The sequence below is a fragment of the Chinchilla lanigera genome, unplaced genomic scaffold (assembly GCF_000276665.1).
Source record: "Chinchilla lanigera isolate Chin_1 unplaced genomic scaffold, ChiLan1.0 scaffold00063, whole genome shotgun sequence".
NCBI lineage: Eukaryota > Metazoa > Chordata > Mammalia > Rodentia > Chinchillidae > Chinchilla > Chinchilla lanigera.
The window spans coordinates 6817865-6840018 of NW_004955464.1; the positions used below are offsets into that span (position 1 = coordinate 6817865).

General features: G+C 37.7%; 1 protein-coding gene across 1 annotated transcript in view; it reads right to left on the reverse strand.

Moving 5' to 3' along the window:
• Zfyve9 (zinc finger, FYVE domain containing 9) overlaps positions 1-22154 on the reverse strand; it is a gene marked incomplete at its 5' end in the record, with an annotated part of 129378 nt that overhangs the window by 11905 nt on the left and 95319 nt on the right. The window contains 3 exon segments of the mRNA XM_013521608.1: positions 2669-2831; positions 6433-6513; positions 8930-9080. Of these exon segments, the coding sequence (XP_013377062.1) occupies positions 2669-2831; positions 6433-6513; positions 8930-9080 (395 nt within the window).

A 22154-nucleotide genomic window follows, 5' to 3' on the forward strand; every position in this document is an offset into this window, starting at 1 on the left:
CGGGGAGGGAGGGAATAGCTCAGTGGTAGAGTGTATGCTTTGGCCTTGGGTTTGATAGGAAGGAAGAAAGGAAAACAAAACTGCTTCATTTAAAAAAATTTTCAATGAAAAAAGCCTGCATGCTATGTTCTAAATGCCCTCTATGTTTCTTTACTCTTAAGATTCTCTCAACATGCAAGAGCTCTTCTGTCACAGCCTTGTAGCAAGACCTACTCATTCTGTCAGGTTCAGCTAACGCACCAGCTGTTTCTCTGCTTAGTCTTTCTTGAATACTGTCCTACCACATCCACCAGGTTTCCTGTTTTTTTTTTTTTTTTTTTTCTTTGTAAGATCTTTATATCCTTTATAGTAGTTTTCTGTCAGCATCTTGCATACAATGACACACTCATTTATTTGTAACTCCAAAACTAGACTGAACCACTTGTTGGCAGGGACATGGAATTCACTTTTACCTTTTGTTGTTTAGTGCTGGGGATTGAACCCAGGGCCTCACACATGCTATGCATACACTTTATCACCTAACTACATCCCTAGTCCCTGGAATTCAATTTTGTATTTCTAATTTTTGTGTATGTGCTGCCAAAGCAAGCAGTTTTGTATTGCTAGAACTCTGACATAGCCTGAATGGATGGATGGGAGGATGGATAAGTGAATGGATGGAATGTAAGAATGGTTAATATAATGAAGTATGGTATATTTATTTAATCAATTTATTTAAATACCTACTAGATGCCAAATAGTGTTTTAGGTGCTGGTGATATAGCAATAAATAAAACAGGTGAAAACCCCTGCCCTTAAGGAGTTTACATTCCAGGAGCAATGTAGTTAAATAAATGAAGATATTTTGTCAGAGCTGCGTATGGTGGTACACACCTGTAATCTTAGCACTTAGGAGGCGGAGGCAGGATGATTACAGTGAGTTTGAGGCAGCCTGGGCTACATGATGAGTTCAAGGCCAGCCTGAACTACATAGCAAGACTGTCTCCAAAGCAAAAACAAAAAACCAAAAAGACCAAAAACCAAAACAAACATACATACCTACAAACATACATATATATACAGAGTCCACCAAAAAAGCAAATACACCTTCAGGAAAAGAATGATGTTTTTTCATCAGATGGTGTTATCCTCATATGGGGGACCCTAGAGGATGTCATATATTGTAGAAAACCCACTAGACTGCAGTCCCTTAGAGAAGTTAAAAATGCATGTGCAACAATCTTGATGACGAAGGCTACACAAGCAGCAGTTTGCTATACTACTAAATGTCTGGAAGCTAATGGCCACCACTTTGAGCACCTCTTGTAATTGCAGAGGCCAAAAGTAACTTGTATTAATCTCATGATGTCTCAATAAATTTAGTGTTAAAATATTTATACAAGTTCTTCTTTTCCTAAAGTGTGTATACATTCTGTATGTGTATGTATACACGTGTGTGTGTGTATGTATGTATGTATATTTACATTCAGAGAGTTACGCTATTGAGAAACACAATGCAGGGATGGCGGGTAGAAAATATCGAGTAGGACAGAGAAATGTGTATGACAGCATTGAACTATAGATGAGTTGATCGGGAAAGGCCTTACTGAGAAAGTGACATTTTGGAAAAGATTTGGAGGAGGACAGGGAGTGATTTATAGGGAAGAGGTCAACTAAGAAGTATAGTTGTGTCCAAGTATTTTAAAATGAGTGTTGCTCCTGAGAGGTAGCAGGCTGGAAAGAGGGATGCATAGGTTGTGTAGGGCCTTCAGGTCATAAATGACTTTGGTTTTTTCCCTGAATAACACTGGAGGCCACTGGGAAGTCTGAGCAGTGACATTACTCTGGCTGTTGTAACTGGACACAGACTGGGTTGGGAGGCAGGAGAAGGCTAAAACTGGAAACAAGAAAATAATTAAGAACCTAATGCAATAATCTGGATCAAATGAGAGGGTGGCTTAAACTGCGATGGTAGCCCCAGAGGTGATGAGTAGTAGCATGATTCTGGATATATTTTGAAGTGCAGAAAACAGGATTTGCTCTTGGACTGGGTGTGGGGTATGAAAGAAAGAAGAGTGTAAAAAAGACACCAAAGTTTGCACTTCAGCCCTTAGAACAGAACTGCCATACAGTACACTGGGAGTGAGTATGGGACCTGAAGCACAAGGAGGTGATTTTAAATCCAATCCTGCCGTATCCTGCTTTTGTGGACCTGGTAAGTTATTTAGCCTTTTGGTACTTATTTAACTATCTATTATATAAAATGAAACAATATTAGAAAAAAGGTTAGACATTTCTTTTTTGTTTTGTTTTGTTTTCTAAGATAGGGTCTTGCCATGTAGTTCATGGGTGGCTTCAAAATTGCAGTGATCCTCCTACCTCAGCCTCCCAAGTGCTGGGATTACAGGTGTGCACCACCACACCAGGATAGGTAGTAGGTATTTCTATTATCTCAGTAACTTTTGAAGGAATGTTTTTGTTTCATTAATCATCCCCCTTATTCTTTCCTCAAAAATACAGAAACTCCTTCAGAAATTAAGCTAAGATACCAGAAACTTAGAATTCTATGTTATACAGTCCTTTTTCTTAGGTGGGCTTTCAATAAAACTGTAAAATATGAATGTAGACAGCAGACAAGACCCAGAGCCGATCCTCTAAGTGCCACAGGGATGAGGCTGGCTGCATTTACCCCTTGTTAATGTTCTTGTCATCATCCACCCACTGGATGTGGATGTGTTCCTGGGGGTCCTCTGCATCCGCCTTCCCACAGGTGATGGTGAAGTCCTTCATCTCTCGAAGTGCCTGCCTCAACGAATCCATGTTCTCAGCGGTGATCTGCACCATGACGCCATCTAAGAATCAGCATCAAGATAATACAAATGGAAACAGTGCAAAGCCAGGGAAGGGGACAGACGAAACACAGCACCTGGTATCTAGCAAATCCCTCTAATATTAAATGCAAAATTTTGTTCTGCTCTCCCAAGCTGACAGACACAAGGTGATTTTGTTGAGCAGAATCTCTTTACTTTTTGAAAAAGTCATGAGAACAAACACCAAGATGGGTTCTGCTTAAACACTTGCCTGCTGATTTCATTTCAGACACCACTAAAAGCTTCTCCTGAGATTGTTCAAAGGAAAAACTTACAAATGGTCACTTTGCTCTTTTGGATTCATGGAGCATTTCGTTTCAGTTGCACCTGTTGCATTTACAATGCTCTGATCATTATGTTTGTTTTGTTTTGTTTCTTTCTTTCTTTCTTTCCTTCTTTTATCTGTCTATCTACCTACCTACCTACCTATCTCACCTTACTATGATCATCTGGCATACAGTGAAATGCCCAGTGTGTGTTCATTAAATCATCAAATAAACAATAGTAATAGGCTTAGAAATAAATCCATTTATTGACAGCCAGTAGGGCAAGGCTGTAACAGAGTTCCATATGGGGAACACAGCCAGCAGATGGTAGCTTTTCAGCAGCTGTCTGCCTCAGTCAAAGGTAAACACTGAAATAGAGGGTGAAGTTGTCACTGCTGAACACTTATCCTGGTTTGCTGATAACACATTTCTGTCTGCTGAGATAATTTCTAAGGAGCCTCAATAAAGATTTTATAAACAGGCAGTCAGCCACATGTTTTACTAAACACACCATGAAATGCAAGACCTAAGAAATTCCCACCCATAGACATAAACACATAGCCTTTAAAAATACTGCTTTGCATTTATAAGGATCTGTGTCCATTCAATTTATCATTTTACCAACATTAAAGTGTGCTCTTTACTTTATAAAGACACAACTTCAACAATAGTCCACACTTGATTACATAGGTATTAACTAGTCACTCCAGACCAAATGAGACTGTTCAACTCCTAAATTTTTTTTTTTTTTTTTGCTTGTTTGGTCTTTGGATACAGTGTCTGCCTATGCTGCCCAAGCTGGCCTCAAACTTCTAAGCTCAAGTGATCCTTCAGTCTCAGCTTCCCGTGTCTGGGACTATAGGGGTGTGTCACCATGCCCAACTACTTAATACTTTCTTTTTCTTTTTGTTTTTTTGAGACAGGGTTTCACTATGCAGTTCAGCATGGCCTTGAACTCACTTTGTAGCACAGGCTGGTCTCGAACTCGCAACAATCCTCCTGCCTTAGCCTCCTGAGTGCTGGGATTATAGGCGTGCGCCACCACGCCCAGCTAATAATTTCTTTTAAAAAATATTTAAGTTATTGTGTATCACAAACACATATTAATAAGGAGAAAAGTATAAAAAGTACTCCAACGTTTGGGCTTAAAACTGTTAGAATAGAACTGCCACATACTGGGAAAGAATGTAGGATTCAAAGTGCCAGGAAGTGATTTTAAACCCAATCCTGCCACATCCTAGCTCTGTGTAAGTTATAGCAATAAAATATGTCTGTGGCACATAACAATCACATTCATTTGGAGGCACCGGTACATAAACAGATTGTATCTTGAGCATTTTCGACCTCCTTTCTTTCCCTTCTTCTCCTCTCCCCCGTTTCCTCTGCTCCCCTTCCCCAACTCCAAAAAGTCTACCTTTCTGTTTCCTACTATCGCCCTTTTATTTTACTGTTTAATTTATTTATATTTATATGTATGGATATTTAACCTGTGTCTGATTTAATTCACTTAACACTGTGGCCTTAAGATCCATCCATTTTCCTAAAAATGACTCAAATTCATGTTTTTTTATGGCTCCACTGTGTATATATATCACATTTTCTTTACCCATCTGTCTGTCGATGGGCATCTAGCCTTTTCAAAAAATTCTTTTTTAAGGCAGGGTGTTGCTGTGTAACCCAGGCTGGCTTCAAACGTGTGATATTCCCCTTTCAGCCTCACAAAGTACTGGTATCACAGGTGTGCCCACCACACCTGGCCTTTACAAGTCTTGACTATAAAGCAAAAGAATGGTTGGGAATAGTGGCACATACCTGTAGTTCCCAGCACTCAGGAAACTGAGGCAAGAGGATTGCTGTGAGTTCTGGGCCAGCCTGGGCTACACAGTGAGTATGTATAATAAGACTTTGTCTCAAAAGAACCAAAAATGAAAAGAAACAAAATTGCTGTTAAGAGACTGTTAAAGCTGGATGTGGTGGCACACACCTATGTAACCCTAGCAGTCAGCAGGCTGAGGCAGGAGGACTGCAAGTTTGAGGCCAACCTTGGCAAGACCATGTCTCAAGAAAAAAAAAGATTTATGAAATGTAGTTGTAAAATACTGATGTACTCTATATTTTACTCACTGTTTTATTAAATTTACCAAAAAAGATGAAAGCCAAAATCTATACATATAAGATTATTCATTTCAATTAATACAGTGGAATCCTGCCCTGCTTATAGACAGGACCTTGGAGTGAGCTACTGTGGAAATGAAAACATCGTCGCGTGTGGTTATTTTCCAAAGATAGCCCTGTGCTCTTCTAGAATGCTGCCACCACACATCCCCTCCAACAGTGCAGTCAAAGCCAGGGACACAGCTCAGTGGCACAGTGCCTGCCTGGCAAGCACGAGGTCCTGAGTTTGATTCTCAGTACAAAAAAAAAAAAAGGAACTGCATTCAAATTCCTCTCCCTTTTTCCAACACTAGAGTCTGGTGGAAGTGACACTGTGACGTTCAAGGCTGGGTCACAGAAGGTAAGGCAGCACCGACCTCATTGCTGTAACACCTGTGTTTGGAGGCCTGAGCCACTAAGGATGGAGCACAACCACCCCAAGGCGCCCACCACGCTGAGTCCGGAAGGAAGTACTCCAGTGTTCCACCTAGCTTTTAAGTAACCCAGGCCAGGACCCAGCACGTGTGTGAGCAGTCCTTTGGGTAACTCCAGCTTGCTGACATCAAAATATTGCCATTGTTAAGTAATCCCAACGGAGACACCCCAAAACATCACGTTAGCCTATCCCTGCACAGCCCTGTCAATATGTCTCTAGTGCTGGGATTACAGGCGTGCGCGACCATGCCAGGCCCCTCCTGTCAGTATGTCTCACAGAAGGAATCAACCAACATGATAAAACAGTTGTTTTAAGCCATGTATCATGTCCAATTATAGCAACCCTACAGCAAGCACATCTCATTCTGCACCTCAAATGATGACCATAGTATTCCTGTAAGATGGATGAATTTCACTGCACATTTATATACCTGCATCCAATGATATATCTGATCTCACATGCACTCCCTCAGTACCTCATCCCAGAGCTATGAAAGGTCTCAATTTTTATGTCTCTGTCCCACAATGTTTATAACTGACTCCCTTTTTGGAGAACTAAACACTCTCATAGCAGTTTTAATTTGCTGAAGAGTGAGACACCATTGAATAAATAATAGGGGTTGGACATCAACAGTAAAAGGGGTGAGGCTTCTCCCAGTGTTCCTGGCTTTTCAGTTGTATAATTAAGACTGAACTAATGCACATGCAGCCAACAATTCATTCTTTACCTTCCACAATACTGGACTTGGCAAGGTATCCTGAAGAGGATTTCAGGGCGCCACTAAACACAAAGAAACTGGCACCAGTCACTAAAAAAAACAACAGAAAAAGTTCATGAAGACAGACCCTGAGATGGAGAGGTTTGGAATAATAATGAAATATCTGGTAACTGGGAAACAGAAACATCACAGAGAAAATTTTTAAAAAAACAATCTGTATACTACAATACACAAGTAACCAGGAATTCTCATGTTTATGATAGCTTTGGAAAAGAAGTTTGAAGTTTCTCTTCCACTTCCTCCAATGAAGAATCAAAGAACCTCAGAAGCAAAGAGATCTTAATAGTCAAGTCTAGGGCTCAGCAAACTGAGATCTGGTCAGCTGCAGACTATTTCTGTAAATGAACTTTTACTGGGACACAACTATGCCCATTCATTTATATATTGTCTAAAGCAGTTTTGTACTACAACACTAGATCTGAGTAGTTGTGACAAATATTACAGACCTACAAAGCCTCAAAAAGACTATTTAAAAGACAAATGCCTACTATCATGATCTCTACGTAAAAAAGATGTGCAGTTACACTTAGCTTTATGAAACCATCACTGTACTGTCATTTTCCTGCATTTTAAACGGAACTGGGCTAATGCAACGTGGCCCCACAACCTCTCCACCAGGTGGGCATCCAGCCTTGGCCAGACGCTGCTAGTGATGGGGAGCCCACAAGAGCACAAGGCAACCCAGTCTGCTTGCAGACAATCTCAGAGTTATAGAGCACGCTCTCAAACTGAGCCCAGATCTGGCTCCCTATAACTTTAGTTCTGTCCTTTTGTAGCAATAGAGAATAAGTTGAATCTTATTTTCACATAGCAAATAACTTTAAACATTAGATGTAGCTATTTTTCACCCTCTTCCAATGTATTCCTTTCTATGTTAGACATTTTTACAAGTCTTTATTCAAGTCTTCCTTTGGTTGCTATTTCTCACAGTTCTTAAATCATCCTCTGGACCCAATCTAGTTTTATCAATATACTCCCGTTAATGATATCCAGAATTTATTCAAATAGTCTAGATATGATCTCATGAATAGAGAGCATTGTGAACTTACCATCACTTTATTTTGGATATTGTATTTGGATGTACATGTGTTAAATACCTTTTATACCTTTACTGAACAACTGATTTTAAAAACACACTGAAGATAGTGACTTACAATATACCCACTAGAGAAGAGTTTCACAAAACAGACTAAAGAAATACAGTTTTGGGAGCTACTCTGAGGGAAAAAAAATTTGTGGCCAAATAAATTTGGAAAGAGCTAGATACTATCCTCCTCTTATAAAATCAGAATACTCACAGCTTGTTAAATGTTTTGAAAAGTCCAGTGGTACAGAAACTTGTTTAGCACAGTTTCTGAGATTTAATTTATTAAGGAAGATTGTTTTATTTATCTATCTATCTATCTATCTATCTATCTATCTATCTTTTGGGTACCAGGGATCAAACTCAAGACCTTGCACTTGACAGGCAGGCACTGCACCTGTAAGCTACATCCCTGGCCTTTTTTTTTTTTTTTTGGGGGGGGGGGTTCTTTTTGAGACAGGGTCTCACCATGCAGTACAGGTTGGCCTTGAACTCACTTTGTAGCCCAGGGTGGCCTCAAACTCACAGCAATCCTCCTGCTTCAGCCTTCCAAGTGCTGGAATTACAGGTGTGTGCTACCATGCCCACCATCTATTTATTTACATGAGACAAAAAAATTTTTTTGATACAGGGTCTTGCTATATATAGTCCAGGCTGTCCTTGAACTCACCATCCTCCTATCTCATCCTCCTGAGTGGACGGTAACACGTGGGTTACAGACATCATACCTGGCCTATGTGAACATTTTTTAAAACCACAGAATCTGAGGAAACACTTTGGGAAATGTCATGTTGAGCAAGGCTTCTCAAACTCTAATGTGTATCTGAAGTACTCAGGGATCTTGCTAGAACTCTATTTAGCAGATATCTGATTAGTAGATTCTTCATTTCTAACAATCTAAGTGATAAGGCCACATTCCAAGTAGCACTAAAGCTTGATGTCTTCCATAGGAACCCTGTCAACCTGTTTAACATTTACCAAACTTCAAATCGTCCTAAAGGGATTATCACTAAAGGGCCTAGTCCAAAGGTAGTGAGCAGCACACGCTGCAGTGGGCTGTTTGTATCACCGAAAGCTCTAAAGGGTTTATCATCATTGGCCCAGTCTCACCCTCAAATACCAATGCAGGCTGTCGATATCCCAAGACAATACATTTAAAACACCCCTTACAACAAAGGTCTCACTTATAACCTTAAGTATGGCTTCTTGGGGAGTCAACATAATCCTGGAGAATATGCTTAGAAAGATAATTTGTTTGTAGTCACCTAACTAGAAAGTAAGTAGTGTAGAGCTGAGCTATCCAATACTCTAACTTGAGAATAACCTTCCATTATCAAAATCTCAACCAATTCAAATGCTTACCTTTCCTGGGCTGATTGTGAATACTAATAGCCTGGGTCTGATAGTTTCCATCATCGTTCTGTACACACACCAGGTGAGAGTCTGCCTTTTCATTGAAGCAGGCACCTCCTGCAAGGACATGCTCATTGGACTTGTTCATGGCTTTCATCATCTGCGATCAAAGAAGAGGGTTAATCTTACTCTCCCAAGAATGGGCATTTTTCTGTCTGACATGGTTTGACCCCATCTCCTCAACGAAAAAAGTAACAAAATAATAATTATTAAACTGAAAAAAAAAAACCTGACAAAGTGGCTAACCAATTACGGAAACAAAGTAAAAAATCATAATCAACATTAGTTTAAAAAATCAGCATATACAAAAATTCACTGTAGAGTTTATAGGTGATTTGTACAACAACCTGCACACTACATGTTTTGCATTTATCTGATGTCTTTTTTTGCTGCACTTAAATAATTAAAATTACTTTAGCTAACTGCAGTTTTTCCTACTTACTGGATTCTTTGAGGATACATACCTGGAAATTTAACTCTGAAACAATGTGCCGTATTTAAGTGATTGGCCTTCTTCAACATCTGACGTATGAGGCTTTTCTCTACATACCTATGAAGCATACTGTTCCTTAATTCTGCTAACTTATATATGAGGTCTTTAATGAAATCACTAATATTTTGTTTTGTTCTTATTAAGATTTAAGATGACAAGATTTATGATTCTAACCTGAAAAAGTGCATGGGCCTCTTTCATGTCTCCTAAACAATATACTGACATTATACTGAGGTTAAATTCTGGCCTCTGGCTGAAATAAGTTAATGGTAAGATATTTATTTGTTTTTATTTCCCACTGTTCCCTTCATGTCATCTCATCTAACTTACTGATATAATATTTTCAAATGGCTTTAATCCTTTGGAGACAGGGTATCGCTATGCAGTTCAGGCTGGCCTAGAGCTCATTTTGTAGCCTAGGCTGGTCTTGAATTTGGAATGATCCTCCTGCCTCAGCCTCCCAAGTGCTAGGATTACAGGTACGCGCCACCATGCCTGGCGATCCTTTGAATATTTAATCTGAAACTGATTTATTTCTCTCTTTTCCCTATACTACAATCTACAGCGTTGCCTTCCTCTCACTGAGCACCAATCACATTCTGTTTCTATGCATTTATCTATTTGAAATATTTCATCTAAATGGAACCATGCTATATATGATCACTATGTCTGGCTTTTTTCACACAGCATAACGTTTCAAAGGCTTATCCATATTTCAGAACACACCAGTATTTCATTTTATTTCTTGTTCACCCCTTCAATATAGGGATTGAACTCAAGAACTCACATTAGGCAAATACTCTACCATTAAGGTATATCCCTGGCCTTAAAAAATATTTGTTTCAAATTTTAAGATAGGGTCTTGCTAGGTGGTCCAGTATGGCCTGGAACTTGTGATCTTGCTGCATCAGTCTTCCAGAGTGCTGAGACTACAGGTGTGTATCAGCATGCTCAACTTTGTATCTTTTTGTGGTTGAACAATATTCCATTGTATGTATATACCACAATTTGTTTATCCACTCATCTCCCCTCCCCCTCCTCCTTTGTGTGTGTGTGTGTGTGTGTGTGTATGTGGTATTGGGACTTGAAGCTAGGGTCTCACACTAAATTACATTCTTTCCAATCCTTTTTTTCAGACACGGTCTCACTGAATTCCTCGGCTGGCCTAGAATCCACCTAAGTAGCTGGGATTACAGGCATGAGGCATGGTATGCAACTATTTCAACCTTTTAACTATTGTTAATAGTGCTATAACAAATATATATGTATTTGTTATAGCAGTAACAAAGTAGTGAAGTATATATATAACACAAAGTACTGAAATACACACATATACACACACACAGAACATACACACACCAAGTACTGAAATATATATATATATATATATACACACACACACACACACACATATATATATAGTTTATATTTCCACCAGCAATACACACAGGTTCCCTTTCTCTACATCCTTGCTTACACCTGTTATTCTTCCTTTTTAAAAAACATTCATCTTGATGGTTGTGAAGAAGTATGGTGCTTTTGATTTGCGTTCTGTAAAGACTAGTGATGTTGAGCATCTCTTCCTGTGCTTTTGGACCAACTGTATATATATATATATTTTTTTTTCATTTGGAACAAGTTTATACACCAAAATGCATAAAATTACATAACTTCATCACTAAAATTGTAAAATACATGACTGTATCTTATTGTTGACACCCAGTGAAATGTGGTTGTGTATTCCTCTTTTTTTGCTGAATGACAAATGACTACAAAGGGTCACTTGAACATGAATTTACTTCTTAGCTCAGTTTTGTGGGTGTAGAATCCAGGCATTGATAAATGGATCCTCTGCTCAAGGACTATTGAAGTTCTTTGCCCACTGGTAATAGAATTTTTTGTTTTCTGTTGCTGAATTATACAAGTTTCCTATATATTCTGGACTTAGATACATGATTTACATATATTAGATACATGATTTACAAATATTTTCTCCCATTCTGTCAGTTGTCTTTTCACCTTGTTGGTAACACCCTTTGATGCACAAAACTTCTACATTTAAAATTTTTTTAACTTATTAGTAGATGTTTGGAGTTCATGCCGCTTACAATTATCCTGGGGAGTGGTTACGTGTATGGTTACCACAGCTTGTTTCTTTTTGTTAATCCCTTTCCCGCTCCCTCTCTCTCCCACCCTCCTCCAACTCCTCTATCCCTTCCTTCATTCTTGTTGATACTGTTAATCTTACCTATTGTTATGGTATATAATGTTCATATTAATTGAGGTTATTATGTTCCTGTCCATGGCACATCTTTACTTATTTCCCCTCCTCCTCACCCCTCATGCTTTTTCTCTTGAACCACTTCCTCACTGCAGAAGATCCATCTCCTTGTCCCCTTCTATCCATCCTTATTTTTTGTACTTTGCCTTACTCAAATGTGAGATACCATATGGTATTTAAACCTGCGTGCCTGGTTTATTTCACTCAACATTATATTTTTTAGGTGCATCCATTTTCCTATAAATGGTTCAAATCTGTCATTTGTTATAGCAGGGTAGTATTCCATTATATACAGATACCATATTTTCTTTATTCAATCATCTGTTGATGGATAGACAGGCTGCTTCCAGCAGTTAGCTATTATGAGTTGTGCTGCTATAAACATTGGTATGTATGTACCACTACAGTATGAGGTCTTAAGCTTTGGGGGCAGGTACCTAGCAGAAGGATTGCTGGGTCATATGGAATTTCTAATTTCAATTCTTTGAGAAATCGCCATAATGATTTCCATAATGGTTGTACTAGTTTGCATTCCCAAACAATGAAGGAGGGTTCCTTTGTCACCACAGCCGTGCCCGCATTGGTTACTACTTGATTTCTTAATGACTGCCACTTTTTCTTGAGTAAGATGGAATCTTAGCATTGTTTTAATTTGCATTTCTCTAGCTTCCAGAGGTGTTCAGCATTTTTTCATATATTGCTGACCATTTGTATTTCTTCCTCTCTGAACTGTCTGTTCATTTCTCTTGCCCATTTCTTGACTGAATCTTTAATTTAAACTGGTTTAATTTTTTTCAGTTCTCTGTATCCTCTAGAGATCAGTCCTCTGGCTGAGGAGTAGCTGGCAAAACTTTTTTCCCCTTTCTGTAGGTTGTCTCTTTACTTTACTGATTCTTTTGCTGTCCAGAAGGTTTTCAGTCTGATATAATTTCATTTGTTGATGCTTGCTACTGTTTCTTGTACAACTGAGGTTCTGTTTAGAAATTCCTTTCCTGCACCTATGTCTTAAAGTTTTACCTATTTTTTCTTCTAGTAGGTTTAATGTTTCTGATTAATGTTTAGATTTCTGACCATTTTGCTTTTAATTTAGTATATGGTGAGAGATAAGGGTCCAGTTTGCACATAGATAACCAGTTTTCCCAGCACCATTTGTCGAACAGGCCATCCTTTCAACAACATATTCTTTTGGCCCCTTTGTCAAAGATCAAATAGGTGAATGTGTCTGAGGAAGTTTCTGAGTTTCTGTATTTTCAATTCTGCTCCATGTATCTGTTTTTGTTCCAGTACCATGCCAAAACTTCTAAATTTTTTTAATTAGGTTACTTATTTAAGCTTGCTCTGTTTTTCTGATGTGGGCATTCACAGCTGTACACTTGCCTCAGAGGATTGTTGCACTGTATCCCATAATTCTGGTATGTTGTACTGGTATTATGATTCATATATTTTTATTAAATTTCGTCTGTTTATTTTGTTGTTTATGTTTTTACCACATGTAAGAATGCAATGCCAAATCCAAAGTCATGAACAGTTAAGCTCTATGTTATCGTCTAATAGCCTTATGGTTTTAGCTTTTATATTTAGCTTTTTGATCCATTTTGTGTTAATTTTTATACACAGTGTGTAGCAGGGGTAGAACTTCATTCTTTTACATATGAAAATCCAGTTGTCCTAGCAGTACTTGTTAAAGAAACATTTTGCCACTAAATGGTCACGGCACCCTTGTTGAAATCAACAGGCTCTAAATGTATGGATATATTTCTGGATTCTAAATTCTACCCTATGCCAGTACCATAATTTTGATTACTGTAGCACTGTATTAAATTTTAAAATTGGAGGTTAGAACTATAAAATTGGAGGTTAGAATAGTTCACTGGAGGACTTGTCTAGCAAGTGTGAAATACTGGACTCAATCTCTAGCACTGCTAGCTAGCTAAATAAATAAATGTTAACCCTCCTATTTTTTGTTCTTGTTGTTTGGTGGTACTGTGGATTGAACCTAAGGGCACTCTACCACTGACCCACACTCTAACCCTTTTTATTTTTTGAGTCAGGTCTCACTAAATTGCCCAGGTTGGCTTCAAACTTGTAATCTTCCTGCCTCAGCCTCCCAAGGAGATGGGAGTCCATATGTGTACCATCACGCCCAGTTTAAGAATATTCTTAAATGGCTATTCAGGGGTCTTTGCAATTCCATTTGAATCTGAATACTGGATTTTCCATCTATTAAAAATAGTTTAAATTCTGATAGAGCTTACACTGACTCATCACCAGCTCCTCACTTTGTTTTGTTTAATGGTAACTGTTGCAAAGCAAATATTTTAATCTACTGCTCTATCAAGAGAGACATCCAAATAATAACTGAATACTATTCAGAGACTGGCATTTATCAACCTCACTAATCTAAATCACTATTTTTCCAAACATTACCTTTACATAATTATTTTGCAAGCAGGATGCTTCAGCTAGATTTCTGCTTAGCAAAGTCAAGTGAGAGACTAATTTAACCTCTCATTTGAAATTTATATTTGTATCATATGAAAGAAACAGAGACGATTCCGTGTAGCAATTTTAAAGAATACTGTATCCATCACTTGTTGCACTTCATTAGCCTAGATTTAACTATGTCTACACTAAACAGACTAATAAACATTTTTAATTCAGATATCTGAATAAATTACATGGCCTTGAAGGAAATCATTTCCTTGAAAGTCAGTATCAAGCCCAATCAGAAAAACAAACTTTATATTTCTTTAGATACAAATGAATATATTTTCTTTGTCTTAAAATAATGTTCATTTAGAAGAGTTTCCCAGATACATATTTAAAGGACTTAACTGACCCTAAAATAAATTTACACTTGTTACATGATGATATACATACCTGACTATCTTAGTTGTGCTATTTCTTTGCTGTATCAATTCAAATTCTATAATATCTCTTGTATCCTTATCTTAATCATAATTTAAGGGTGATTATTATCTCTTCTGGATATAACTATATAATAACCTGGTTTTTCTTATAGTCTCCATCAGTTCTGGTTCGTTCCACACAATGTTTCCCTACTTAGCCAAGCCCAGCTCTGATACAGCACATCTCTTCCACCTGTCCTCCAGACAGAATCACAAGCCTCTTACCCTCGAGTCTCACACCAGCTTTCCTGTCTTACCTCCCAAACTATATCCTCAGATGCTGCTTACATTCAGGACTACTTCTCTTACTGTTGTTTTTGTTTTGAAAGAGGTTCTCATTATCTAGTCCAGGCTGGCCTTGAACACACTAAGTAATCAACACTGAACCTGAACTCGAGATAACTCTGCCTTAGTCTCCTTAGCATGGTCTCCTGAACACACATGCACCAGCACACCTGGCTCAAGACTACTTCTTGACTCTATCATTTCCCAGGCCTAAGACTTTGGATATGCCATTATTTAACCTTCCATTTCTTTTCCCAAATCCAAGCACCTAATAAACCAGCCCACAAATCATGGCTTAGTAAAATACCAACTCCCAAATGAAGACTTCTTTAACCCCCAAATACTGGCTCATAGAACGTGGTTAAGTACATGCAAAGGAACTGAACTTATTCCGTGCACATTATCAGAACACAGCGCAAGAAAACTGGAAATCAATGGTAAAAGAAACTACAAGAACTTCATAAACATGTGGAAATTAAACAATACTCTCCTGAACAACCAATGGCTCATAGACGAAGTTAAGAAAGAAATTAGTTTTTATAATTGAACAATAATGCCAATATAATATACTAGAACTCATGGGACACAATGAAAGCAGTCTTATGAGGGAAATTTACAGCAGTGAATCAGAAAAACAGAGTGAACTCAAATAAATCAGAAAAACAGAGTGAACTCAAATAAATAACTTAGTATTGAACCTCAATTTGCTAGAAAAAGAAGGGCAAGTCAAGCTCAAAGCTTGTGCAAGGGAGAAAATTATAAAGATCAGAGTAGAAATTAATGAAATGGAGACTAAGAAAACAATACAAAGAATCAATGAAATGAAGAGTTGGCTCTTTGAAACATTAACTAAAATTGACAAACCCTTATCAACCTTATCAACAAAAGGAAAGCAAAGACTCACATCCATGCAATTCGGAATGAAAAGGGGGAAATCACAGAAGTCCAGACTGATCATCAGACTGCAGAAGTCCAGAAGATCATCAATACCTACTTTAAAAACCTGTGTCCTAATAAGAAGGAAAACACAGAAGGAATGGACAGATTCCTACATACATGTGAATCACCAAAGCTGAATCAAGAAGACATAAAAATTCTAAATAAACCAATTATCAGTCAATGAAATTGAAGAAGTAATTAATAACCTACCAATAAAGAAAATCCTAGGCCCTGACAGATTCACAGCTGAATTATACAAGAAATTTTGAGTACACCAAATGCCACTACTTCTCAAACTGTTTAGTGAAATTAAAAGGGAAGTTATATTCCCACACTCATTCCTAGAATCAAGCACTACCCCGATAGCAAAAGCAGAGTAGGGTGCAATCAAAAAAGAGAACTACAAGCCAATCTCCTCAATGTACCTAGATGTAAAATCCTCAAAAAGATATTGGCAAACAGAGTACAGCAGGCCATCAAGAATACACCATGACCAAGGAGGATTCATCCCAGGGATGCAGGGATGGTTCAATGTATGAAACTCAATACATGTAATACACAGTATTAACACAGCCAAGGATAAAAACCATATGAGCATCTCACAGATGCAGAAAAAGCATTTGACAAAGTCTAACACCAATTCATGATAAAAACTCTACAGAAAACTGGAATAGATGCTTTTTATCTCAATCTGATAAAAAGCTATCTATGGCAAACCAACAGCTAACACCATATTAAGTGGACAAAAACTGATAGCTTTCTAAAATTAGGAACAAGACAAGGATGTCCAGTGTCACCACTGTTATTCAGTATAGTTCTGGAAACTTTAGCCAGAACAATCAGACAAGAGAAACAAATAAAAGGAATAATGATAGGAAAGTTAAATTATCATTATTTGTGAATGATATGATATTCTGAACAGAAGACCCCAAGAACTTCACCAAAAGACTTCTAGACTTAATAACCAAATTCAGGAGTGTAGCCGGATACAAAATCAACGTTCAAAAATCAACAGCCTTCCTGTACACAAATAACAAACTTACTGTGAAAGAAATTAGGGAAACAACACCTTTCACAATAGCATCCAAAAAAACAAAATACCTAGGAATCAATCTAATTAAGGAAGCAAAAGACCTCTACATTGAAAACTACAGTGCTCTGCAAAAGGAGATTGAAGAGGATATCAGAAAATTGAAAGATATCCCTTGCTCTTGGGTAGGAAAAACCTATATGGTGAAAATAGCCATACTTCCAAAATTGTTATATAGATTTAATGCAATCTCAATCAAAATTCCAATGATATAGCTCACAGAATTAGAGAAAACAGTCCTAAAATTCATTTGTAACCAGAGGACACCTAGAATAGCAAAAGCAATTCTTGGCAACAAACGCAAGGCCGGGGGCATCACAATCCCTTACCTGAAATTATACTACAAGGCTACTGTGATGAAAAGAGCGTGGTACTGGCAAACAAAACAAAACAAAACACAAAAACAACAAAAAACCAGACCCAAAGATCAGTGGAACAGATTAGAAGGTGCATAAACAACTGCAGTCATACTCAGCCACCTTATCCTTGACAAAGGAGCCAAACACCTTCACTGGGAGAATGACAGCCTCTTTAATAAATGGTACTGGGAAAACTGGCTTTCCACATGCTGAAGATTAAAACTAGGCCCATATATTTCACCATGTACTAAACTAAAATCAAAATGGATCAAATCTAAATATTAAATGAGATCTAAATATTAAAACAGAAACACTAGATCTGCTGGAAAAAAGAATAGGTAGAACCCTTGAAGATACTGGTGTAGGCAAAGACTTTACAAATAAAATCTTGACTGCACAGGAATTATCACAAAGAACAACTAAGATCTTAGCTTATTAAAAGCTTTTGCGGGGCTCGGGATTTAGCTCAGCGGCAAAAGCGCCTGCCTGGCAAGTGCAAGGTCGTGAGTTCGGTTCCCGATACCGGAGAAAAACCAAAAAAAAAAAAAAGCTTTTGCACAGAAAGAGAAACCACCAACAGAGTGAAGAAACAACACACAGAGTGAGAAAAAAATTTTGCCAGCTGTTCCTCAGACAAAAGACTACTATCAAGAATATATAAAGAACTAAAAAAAAAAAAAAAAAAAATCAGATTCCCCCATATTTAGACCCAACCCAAAAATGGGCATCGTAAGTGAATAGACACTTCTCAGATGAAGAGTAGAAATGGCCCATAACTATATTTTTTAAAATGTTCAACATCACTGGTCATTTGAGAGATGCAAATCAAAACATCTCACCCAGAAAGAATGGCTATTATCAAGAAATCAACCAATAACAAACGCTGACAGGGCTGGGGGGGGGGGGAAATAAACCCTTCTCCACTCTTGGGAGTGTAGACTGGTGCAACCACTGTGGAAATCAGTGTAGAGATTCCTCAAAATACTAGGACTACAGAGTTTATTTTACTCACCTATTCCTTTTCTTGGTATCTTCCCAAATGAATTAAGTGCATCATACCATAACAATATATGCATACCCATGTTTACAGCAACACAGTTTGGAATAGCTAAATCTTGGAAACAGCCCAAATGCCATCAACCAATGAATGGATAATAAAGATCTGTGTAGTTTTTTAATACAATGGAGTACTACTTTGCCATAAAGAAGGATAAACTTGAGACATTTCTATGTAAATGGATGGACCTTGAGACTTTATTCTTTAGTGAAATAAACAGACACAGATATGTAAATATCACATGGTTTCTCTGGTGTGAGAAACTGAAAGTATAAATAAGGACCAAAATGTATAACAGATATTGGGAAATGGGAGGAAAATGTTCAAATGAGAAGGGGAACAAGGGAGGGGGATTGGAAAGAAGAGACAAGAAAGAAAGAACTAAAAGAAAAAAATGGAAACAAAGGGGAAGAGGAGTTTAAGGAAGGGTAGGGGAAGGGAAGAAAAGGCAGCAGCAAGCTGTAACATGTACAATACAAATTCCATATGATGAATGGTATCCCTATATGTCTCTAAAAATGTACCAATAAAATAAAAATTTTTAAAAATTAAAAACAAATTCTAAATTTTACATTAAAAATAAAACACTTATTAATACTGATTCTTTTTAAAAATGATTATTAAGCATCCAATGTGTGCCAAGCACCATGTTAGTCCTTGGTTTATTAAGTAATGAACTAATAAATTCTTGCCCATATACAGTTTTATTCTTTTTGTTTGTTTGTTTCTTTTTTTGGTTTTTGTTTTTTTTCCAGTACCAGGAATCGAACTCAGGACCTCGCACTTGCCAGGCAGGCGCTCAGCTAAATCCCCAGCCCTCTTTTTTTAGTTTCTTGAAACAGGATCTTGCCATATAGTTCAAGCAGGCCTTTAACTCACTATGTAGCCCAGGCTGGCCTCCAACTCGTGGGAATCCTCCGGCCTTAGAGCTATAATCTTATCAGTGTAGGGGGAAGTGGCAAAACCAATAAACAAAACATATAAGTAAAATATATAAACCATTATAAAATGGTAAGTGGTATAAAAAGTAAAGCATGAAAAAGGGACTAGGAATAACTCCTGGGTACAAATAAACCAGGTATTCACGGAAGGCCTTGCTTAAAAAAAATGAGGAAAGCCCTAACATTACCTAAGGAAGAGGTCTAGAGCATTCAGAACAGCTGGTAGTATGGTACCATGCCTGGATTTGCACATGAAGGATTGTTTTTAATGTAGCTGAGCATGGCTGTCCTTGAGATAGCTGAGGGACTGCAAAGGAATTAGTGCAAGAAATGAGGTCAGAGAGGAAATGGGCTAAGAAATACAAATGGTGTAGAAGACTTGTTTTTATTCTCATTGAGATGAAAAATCTTTAGAGGGTTTTGAGCAAAGGAATGACATGCAATGACTTAATTTTAAGAGGATTATGTAGACTGCCATATTGAGAACAGACTGATGGAGGAATGGAGGGCAATAAGAAGACAAGAAGATTATTGTACAGCTCTAGGTCAGAGCCTAGATCAGTCCAAGGACTGAGTGGTGGTTGGATTTTGGATATTTCTGGAAGGTAGAGTCACAAGAGTCTCCTAATAGCGTGGGCTATGCCTCAGCAAATGAAAAATGAAGATTCAAAGACAACTCTAAAATTCTGGGCCTATGTAACTGGAAGGATAATAGAATTTTCATTAATTTACATAAGGAAATATGCAGAAGACCAAGTTTTTTTTGTTTATACTATTACAGAAGTTTATTTAATATGAAAAGGTAATGACCCAATTTTCAGTCACAGTGAAACCAGCCCTTTGGAGAAGACCATGGATTTCTCTGCTGAAGTCAGTCATTATTTAAATTCCTTCCAAGGCTTCCAACATGATGATACTATTTCCTCATATTACCAGCATTCCAATATTGTTCTGTTGCCCACTTGTTGCCATCTCTACACATGCATCTATCACCAGATTCATGAAGGGATCAAATCCTCACACTATTTCTCGGACATGTCTGCCACCATTTAATTTCAATGGTAATTTTTTCATAAAGTTTTTCAGCTCAGGAAGATGACCCTTGCTCATCTCATCTACTCCATGGGCTCAGAGAATCTTTAAAAAGACAAGAAGACCCTGGTCTGAGGAAGTTCAAGAGGCTAGAGCTGAACTTGTTAACCCTGAGATGCTTACACCGTATAAGTAGAAATATTACATGGGCAGTATGATCGTTGAGCCTACAAATCAAGGGTGAGAGTCAAACTGAAAGTAAATATTTGGAAGACATCAGCACAGAGATTATATTTAAATCCACAGGACAGCATCACCAAGGAAATGAATAGAGACAAATAAGGACAGTCCTTGAGTTCTTCAAAATGCATAAGAAATGGTATTAGAAAGGGCATGCAGAGATAGAAATCAAATTGTTTGAGATGACATATGCCCTAGGAGTCCAGGACTTCCTGTGGTGCTTGACATACCAGAAGTAGCAGAAAGATTTTGAATTCTGGTAGGCAAGGAAAGCCAGGAATTTGGTTAAAAGCCCAATGTCCTAGAGCCACTATTCATTCCCATCAATGGGTCTGGGGAGAAGACAGTTTTATTCTGAGCATGCAGACTTCAGCAGTGGTCTCTTATCATAGACAGTGGAGATATAGTAGCACGGGGTCCTTCTTGGGAATCCTTTTATCGAATTTTTATCTATGGCTAAATGCTGTCTTTACATATAAACTAGGAATACTGGTATCACTAATCAATGGAACATCATCTTCTTCCTCTGTATTATTCTCCAAATCACCTTTGACCAACTTAATTCCTCCAAAAAGAAAACTATCAGTTCCTCCTTCCCTGTAAGAAATGTATTCCTTAAAAGCCAAAATCCAAACATTCTTCAGATTTTAGTGCCACTTGTTTTCCCTCGTGCTATAATGAATATTAAAGTTATGCTTTTGTAATTTGACACTCCTCTGAAGAATATATGTAGTTCTGAATTAAAATAAACCAAAACTCCCATTTTATAATCAGAATGGGAAAAGAATTTCACAAGACCATTCAGCCTAATTTCCAGCCTAAATTATACAAGATGGAGAATCACACAAATATATGCTTCTGCACATTCCTGCATTGTATCTCTGCCTTTGGATTTTAGTAAAGGGTTAATAAAACTGTGTTCCTTTCTCCACAAGGTTCCGACAAGTCTTTGACTATATTCCCACAATGATATGAGAAATGTCTGAATGTCCAGCACACTGCTACAAAAAAGTGAAGTTCTTTACAGTTATATTTAAAATAATGACGTATATATATTTGAAGTGTACAATTCGATGAATTTGACATGTTTATACACTCATCACAACACTTTCAGCCACTCCCAAAGGTTTCACTGAGCCTGCTGTTCTCCTACATTCCTTTCCAAACCCAAGGTCACTAAGATTTTTAGATGCTATTTTTTTTTAGATGCTCTTTTCTTGTTTTATCTTTTGTCCATCTGTGAGTTTATTTTTTTACTCCCTATTCTTTCTTTCTATCTATCTATCTATCTATCTATCTATCTATCTATCTATCTACCTATCTATGTAAGATTACAATGCCACCTGAGTACTTTTAAAACAAGTCTTAGCTTAGCATTAGATAGCCTAAGTCTTTCTTTTTCAAAGTTATTTTAGCTATTTCAGGTTCTTTGTATCCTCACATAAATTTTAGAATCGGCTTCACAGCCCTTTTGCTCTTGCTGCTTGTGCTGTCTCCCACTGCCCCAGCCACCAAGAACTGCTGCCTCTCTACCATATGCCATCCTGC